The sequence below is a fragment of the Seriola aureovittata genome, chromosome 16 (genome assembly GCF_021018895.1).
Source record: "Seriola aureovittata isolate HTS-2021-v1 ecotype China chromosome 16, ASM2101889v1, whole genome shotgun sequence".
NCBI classification, from domain to species: domain Eukaryota; kingdom Metazoa; phylum Chordata; class Actinopteri; order Carangiformes; family Carangidae; genus Seriola; species Seriola aureovittata.
In genome coordinates, this window is record NC_079379.1 from 25,128,771 (window position 1) to 25,136,534 (window position 7,764).

The following is a 7,764-nucleotide window of genomic DNA, read 5'->3' on the forward strand; positions in this document are numbered from 1 at the left end:
CGGTTAGCATTGTTAGCATCTTTTATTTGTTTATGTTGTTTGTTAGCTTGTAACTGGCAGTGGCTGACACAGTGTTAGCGGTTGTGCTAATGCTAACTCTATCTTTCTCTGTACTGACAGGTGTATTTAGCCCCGCCCCCCGTCCCCACAAGTCATCAGGATTGGTTCCTCAGGTTTGTGACGTAAGAAACTCTGACTGTCTGAATCTGTGTTTATGAGACTGTCATTGGTTCAAGGTGGAAACACTCAGTCATGGTGTTGATGATTATTTCGTCATCATGTGTCTGTATCATATAAAAACATTAATGAACGTGTTATGAACAGTGAGATCAGTAGAAATTAAAATGAAAACATGAACGTCCGAGAGAAAGACTGAGACCGTCTAATAATAATAATAAAGAGAGAAAAAAACAAATTCCAGAAACAACTTTATTCAGACCATAAAGTTAAAATGTACAAATTAACAATTTCTAGAGAACCATCAACATACTCACAGGATCACGTTTATCTAAAAAGCAAAGACTAAAGCAGCATCTTCCAAATAGTGAAATCACAAAATAATATTTTTAATGTTTTAATGGACAATAATGGAAGTAAAAGTGGCATAAAAATATACGGATAACTTTCTTTTTCCACTTTACAAACAGAAGAGTTTCCATAAATAACACTCACTTTAAATACACAGGGAACAAACACAAGCGCATGAATGTACAGATACTCAGAGCGTGTACAGTGTTGGTACAATCACATAAAACAACAGCTGCTATTTGATATTTTCGACACAGAGAAGTGAATGAAACCGTTTCAGAGCGAGAGCTTCACCCTCCTCCGCTGCGTCTGCTGCTGCCGCCCAATCATATTCCCCTGTGGTGGATTGTGCTCAGAAATATATAAACAGTCACTGATGTGGCAGAATATCTAAACCTCACACGTCCATCCGGCCGCGTTCACCAGCTCACGACACTCTCACCACGAGAAGCAAAAAGCCACGGTTCATTAAAACACACACTCAAACATCACGTTCACTTTGCCTCAAATCACAAACACTGATGCTGAGATGGTCGTTCCTTATGTTTCACTGTCTCTGTCACTATATATATATATATATATATATATATATATATATACACACACACACACACAGACTGTCCCTCTAAAACAGCTTCACAGCCGCTGCTGCTAAAACAATCTATTAACTCTTTAGATTTGTGAGAAAATAACATCTTAAGATATCAGGAGATATTTCTGTCTAATAAGGCATATTTATTTTAAAGGGTTTATAAGTTGTAACTAGTGCTGAATATTATATTAACAGTTTATTAACTTGGTGTTTATTAGAAAATGTAGAAACAACTCTCTTACTTTATAAATTAAAGCATCAGTTCTGTCACTGTGACACACCAGGTGTGTCACAGTGACATCACTAGTAGGAGTGGTCACAGGTGCAACACAGGTGAAACGTGCAACAAGACGCAGCAGGTGTTAGCTTATGCTCTCTACAATAAACCATCATCTTCTGTTTCGTCGTTATTCATTTCTGATTTGTTCTTTAATTTCTTCTTTTTGCTCGTAGATTAATCTGATGCAAGAAACTTTCACAAAAATACAGACATTAGACACCTCACACCCAGACCAGTGTTACCATGGTAACGATCAATGACACCAGTAGCACCCAGCAACAAAAAATAAAACAGGAAAACATGGCTTGAAATTTGCAGAGAAGGGAAAGAGTTTTTAGAGACGTCGGCCATTTTTCTTTCCAAATGAGATTTTTCTTTGTATTGTTTCACTCTTCAAAGTAAAACGTCTTGTAGCTGTTGAATTTTTCCTAAAGACAAACATGTTCTGCTGAAGGTAAACACAGCTGAGTGGTTGGATGTGATTCCTCAGTCAGCCATTTTTTTTTTTTTTTTATTTACCCAGAATTCATTGTACCACAGTCCGGCTTAAGATAGTCCAGAGCTAAACTGCTTTGTGCAACAGACTCAGTCTGACTGTTTGTTCTACCTGAGACAAACCTATACAGGAAATAATGCATTATCACTTACTTCCTGTGGCGTCTGTCAGACTCCACCAACAATAACTCTTGTGTAGAAGCATCATTACTGAATTCAAATCTATTAACTGGATGTTGCTGAAAAATGCATAAAACATAAAGAAAAGTGAAAATAATTTGTAATTTCATGAATCTCTTTAAGAAAATTCCTTTAGTTACATGAGAAAAGCTCATAGACTGTAAACAAAGATGGATGTCGCCTCTGTGACACCCACAGGTTTCTGAAGCTCACAGTGAGCTGCTCCACCACCACCATCTTGGCAGTGCCTGACTCCGCCCCCTAACTCCCAACTAATCCAAATATGGTCAAAGAGGAGGAGCGTGGGCGGAGCCGAGGTGAATTCTGAGGCTGTAAACATGTTTATTTCTACTGTAAAGTTGGACATTTTAACATGGGAGTCTATGGGACTGACTCACTGTTGGAGCCAGATTCTAGTGGTCGTTAGAGGACCTGCAAGTTTCAGCTTCACGTTTCTGACACAGAGGTTGATGTTACTTACAAAGTGCTTAATAAATAATAAATAATAAATAATAAATAATAAATAATAATAATATAATATATATAATAATAATAAAATCCATTAGTGACAACTTATAAACCCTTAAAACGTTTCCCACAGAACCAGGACGAGGCTGAAGCAGTAGTATACTAATAATAGACTTAAATTAAACTCACAAAGTGCTTCATTCTCTCTCCTGTTTCAGCCTCCACCACTCAGCCGTCCGTCTTGCTTTTCACTAGGTGCTCAAGGCTGTGTTTGAGTCCTTCACAATAAAAGCAGGGCCTGTTTTGTAAGTGAGGGCTCAGGTATGACTCTCCCTTTAAAGGACCACCTGCCCTGACATGGGGGGGGGGGGGGGGGGGGGGTGTTGAATGAGAACATAAAGACTGGATTCCACGCCTCCATCCAGACCATCTTTGTGTCTTTGGTATCCTTTGGTTTTACAGCGTCACTGATCAGCTGAGCACAAAATGTGAATGTGCAGCTTTAAGACTCGGAGGTGAGTCTGAGCTGATGGATGTTTGAAGTGAGGTGAAGTGTTTCTGTTTTGTTGACTCGTGCGGTTCAGATAAGATAAGAGCGGAGCACTTCCTGTATCTGTGGATGTTTGTGGCTTCATGTCCAGGATGATTCTTGTTTGCGTCTCACAGACTGTCGTTAAACATCAGCCGTGTAATCTGTGTTTACATCTGGAGCTGCGGCGTCCTGCCGTCCAAAAGGTCGGCCGGCGCTCAGGAAACAATCTCTCCTCTCAGCAGAGCCGTGAATCCTCCCACCAACCTCAGGCGTCGCTGAAGTTCACCTTCCCGTACACGCAGGCGTCTGGAAACATCATCTTCTGATCGGACAGCAGCTCGTCCGTGACGGTGAGCTCCTCCAGCTCCGTGGTGAAGTGGTCGGTGCTCTCCACCATCGACGTGTCCTTGACGGCGCTGTAGGTGAGGGCCACGCTGTAGGTGGCGGGTTTATCCGAACCCTTCGCCCTGCAGCGGCAGATCTTGCGGAAGGCGGCGCGAAACTTCTGAGACATGGCGTTGTAGATGACCGGGTTGATGGCGCTGTTGAGGTAGATGCAGATCCGGCAGAAGAGCAGGAACCAGGTGTCCAGGTAGGCCCGGTCCAGGCAGGAGTTCACCACCACCAGAGTCCGGTACGGCATCCACAGCGCGGCGAACAGGATCACCACCACGGCCAGCATCTTGGTCACCTGTGGCGGGAAACAGGAAGAAACATGAGAACTGCGACTGTCAGGAAGCTCTGAGGGGAAACTGATCAAATAAATACCGATCAATACTCCAACACAGATACAGAACCGAACATCAACAAGAAGGAATCAAAGATCTTCTCACGTCTTCACGTTTAAACTGTCGACGGTTCGTGTCGGCGTCCGACCTCAGACCAGAACTAACGGCCGACCAGAATCCACTAAAGGTCAGAACTTAAACGTAATTCATTAGAACTGAGTCGATGACAGGAAGTGAATCAGTTTTAATAACATCATCATCATCCGCGTCATTTTTATAAGCAAAACTCCCCCAGAATCAGCTGCTGGTAGGATGAAATATTTCCTCTTTTATAGAGTTCATTGATACTAAACTGAAAATACATATTTATATTTATATATATATATAAATATGTATATAAATTAATAAAAATTATATATATAAATATATTTTTATCTTTCTGTTTTTATCGTTTTTAGTTTGTTTATTTTTCTGTTGGTCGAACAAACATTTAAAGATAACGAAGATTATAAAAACATTCAGAAACATAAAGAAGATGAAGAAAACAGTTGAGATTGTGACATAAAATGAAAGTTTTAAGTTTGTTTAAGAATAAAAACATTAAAGACTCTTTTTGCGCCAGAGCTGGTTCTTCTCCTTCCCTCCTCCTCCTCCTCCTTCTCCTCTTCCTCTCCTCTCCTCCTCCTCCTCCCCTCCTCTCCTCCTCCTCTCTTCCTCCTCCTCCCCTCCTCCTCCTCCCCTCATCTTCCTCTCCTCCTCTCCTCCCCTCCTCTCCTCCTCCTCTCTTCCTCCTCCTCCCCTCCTCCTCCTCTCCTCCTCTCCTCTCCTCCTCCTCTCCTCCTCCCCTCCTCCCCTCCTCCTCCTCTCCTCTTCCTCTCCTCTCCCCTCCTCTTCCTCTCCTCCTTCCCTCCTCTCCTCATCCTCTCCTCCTCCTCTCCTCTTCCTCTCCTCCCCCTCCCCTCCTCTCCTCTCCTCTCCTCTCCCCTCCTCCCCTCCTCTCCTCTCCTCCTCCTCTCTCCTCTCCTCCTCCTCTCCTCCTCCCCTCCTCTCCTCCTCCTCTCCTCCCCTCCTCCTCCTCCACCTCCCCTCCCCTCCTCTCCTCTCTCCTCCTCCTCTCCTCTCCTCCTCCTCTCCTCCTCTCCTCCTCCCCTCCTCCTCCTCCACCTCCCCTCCTCCTCCTCCACCTCCCCTCCTCCCCTCCTCCTCTCCTCCTCTCACCTGTCTGCGGGAGGTGGCGGTGGAGCTGGAGTGGCGGGAGTTTTTGCAGCTGTTGCTGAGGGCGTGGTTGGCGTGTCCGTTCTTCTTCTTGTCCTTGGGGTCGGAGGGCAGCGGGTTGAGGAAGAGGATGCGGGCGATGAGTCCGTACAGGACGGCGGAGAGCAGCAGCGGCAGCACGAAGAACGCGCCGAAGTCGAAGAAGTAGATGGGCAGATAGAACTTCCGGGGGACTCTGTAGCCGCAGGTGATGATGGTGACGTTGTCGTACACGAGCTCCTGGATGTCGGACAGGTAGAACCACATCACACAGTACAGACAGGTGAAGGCCCACACGAACACGATGATCTTCTTGGCGCGGGACAGCGTGCAGAGGAACTGCGCTTTGATTGGGTGACAGATGGCGATGTACCTCTCGATGGTGAAGGCGGTGATGGAGCACGAGGACGCGTTGATGCCCAGGTACTGGAAGTAGGTGATGCAGAGGCAGCCGTAGTGACCGAACACCCAGGACCCGAACAGACTGTCGGTGATGGTGGGAAGCCCGGCCGCCGTCAGCACCATCAGGTCCGCCACCGCCAAACTCACCAGGTAGCAGTTGGTGGGGGTCCTCATGTGTTTGGTGGTGAGCACCACGAGGATCACCATCACGTTCCCGACGATCCCCAGCGCGCAGATGAGCAGCAGCAGCAGACTGCTGGTCACCTTGTACTGGAGGCTGTAGTCCGTCCAGACCCCGGCGGACTGGTTCCTCTGCGGAGAGGAGGTGAAGTTCTCCATCTGGATCTTTCAGCTCAGAAATGTCAGAGAGAAACAGACGCTGCCGCGCGGCTGCCGCTTCCCGCCGCACCGAGCGGCTTTTACGCGCGACAGAAGCGGGAGGTTGAGCGGCTGTGGAGGTGTGGAGAAGAGAACATCGACCTCAGACTGGATCCGGACTTTCCTCTCCCCGTGAAACCGGCATGAAGTGACACAGAGCCTCGCGCGCTCCGCTGCCAGTTCGCGGGCTTGCTGCGCGTCGTCAGAACAAACTGAGAGTGAGGAACAGACGGAGGTTTGGTTTTGAGCCGCGCGTTTGGCACCAGCGCGCGTTACGCATGCGAGGAAGGGATTAGCCCATTATTACATTTCCTGACCAGACACACACACACACACACGCACAGACACACACGCAAACACACACACACACACACACACACACACACACACACACACGCACACACACACACACACACACAGAGTCAACTGAACCAGCTGCTCAAACACCAAAATATAACAACAGCGTTTTCAATCAAATCACATTTTATAATTAAAACAACAAACAGCTGAACAGAGTTCTGCACAAGGTCTGGACAACAAACAACAACAACAACAACAACAACAACAGCAACAACAACAGCAGACAGACTGAAAGTGTCTTCATGTGATTAAAAGAAGATTCAGGATTTGTCTTCACTTCAAATTGTCATCAGTATGAATCTGTCAGCAGCTGATCGATGAAACATTGGCTCCGATCTCAGATCAATTAAGTGCTGACTCGTCTTTGAGCAGAAAGTCTCAATCATCACTTTCCATCAGTACATCCCCCCACACACACACACACACACACACCCCCCACACACACACATGTCTTTACATGAAATCATCTAGTTCAACATTTATAGTTTCATTAAATTTGCAGAAAAGCTGAATCTTCACTTATTGACGAATCAGTTTATGAAACATGATCAGGTTATTGACGGTAGATTTTAGAGTCGCTTCTGAATGATCCTGATTTACATCAAGAGACTGAGGAAAGTTTCAGGAAGATTCATGTCAAATGTTCATAAAAAACAATTCACTGTCGTAACTATATTGAATAAATATATTCAGTCTCCCTGAAGTGAAATGCAGCTGAAACATGAAGCTGCACCGACACTTCCGGTCCATTAACTCTCATCAGTGTGTTTCATGTTTCAGTGGATGAGAAGCTGCTGCAGAACATCTGCTTTTCATTTATTACTAAAGGTGAAGACACGAGCTGCGCTGTGGCGCCAACAGGAAAAGCACAAAGACTCAGATCTGCAGAGACCCGATCAGCTGCTGCTCCGTCCAGCAACATGGAATCAGCTGTTGCCTGTTTCTCAGCTCAAACACTGTGGAGGCGGGAAACTCTCCTCCACACCAACTGTGCTCGTCCTCCAGGATCCGAGCTGAGAGCGACGCTCCCGCCAACACTTCACTTTACAATCGTGCCGTTATTGTGCCGCGAGCTCTGAAGCTGCCAAGCATCCGTCCCGAGCAACAGGTGGACCGGGACAATAGGGAATTACATAATAATGACGCCCCCCCCCCCCCGCCTTTATTCTCCCATGATTCCCTTCATCTCACAGCAACAGAGAACATGTGAACACAGAGGCTCTTTCAGATCTGAGATCAGTGAAATCATAAAAATGAGTTTGTGCAGCAGCTCAGTGTTTCTTTGTTTCCTCTAATGAAACATTCAGGTAAACAGCTGTTCCAGGAAAGATTCAGGAAATAGTTTCATTAAAATGTCACGAAGTGAAAACTTGTCATTTCTCAGGCGCTTTTCTGATCAGAGAGAAAAGATCAGAGTGATTGGTTTGATTGGTTTGATTATTTGAGTCTCAGCAGCTCGTGACAGGAAGAAAGAAACTCAGAGGAAGAGTTTTACCGCCACCTACAGGCGGAAGCGGAGAGGCACCGCGCACAGGAAACAGGAAGTTGTTCTCACGGTCTTACGTCA

The 7,764-nt window shown here is 46.0% G+C and overlaps 1 protein-coding gene across 1 annotated transcript; it reads right to left on the minus strand.

The window, feature by feature from the left end:
• Positions 1–415: 415 nt before the first annotated feature.
• trhrb (thyrotropin-releasing hormone receptor b) lies at positions 416–6,572 on the minus strand. The gene is made up of 2 exons (XM_056398595.1): positions 5,022–6,572; positions 416–3,766 (listed from the first exon to the last, which is right to left on the minus strand). The coding sequence occupies exons 1-2, from the start codon at positions 5,796–5,798 to the stop codon at positions 3,341–3,343; spliced, it is 1,203 nt and encodes a 400-aa protein (XP_056254570.1). The 5' UTR covers positions 5,799–6,572; the 3' UTR covers positions 416–3,340.
• Positions 6,573–7,764: the final 1,192 nt, after the last annotated feature.

What these genes read in the sequence shown, in the direction of transcription:
- trhrb (XM_056398595.1), bottom strand. Translation starts at nt 5,798, where the DNA reads ATGGAGAACTTCACCTCCTCTCCGCAGAGGAACCAGTCCGCCGGGGTC. An exon ending in CCGCCACCTCCCGCAGACAG is followed by an intron (nt 3,767 to 5,021) that starts GTGAGAGGAGGA and finishes TTCCCGCCACAG; the next exon opens with GTGACCAAGATGCTGGCCGT.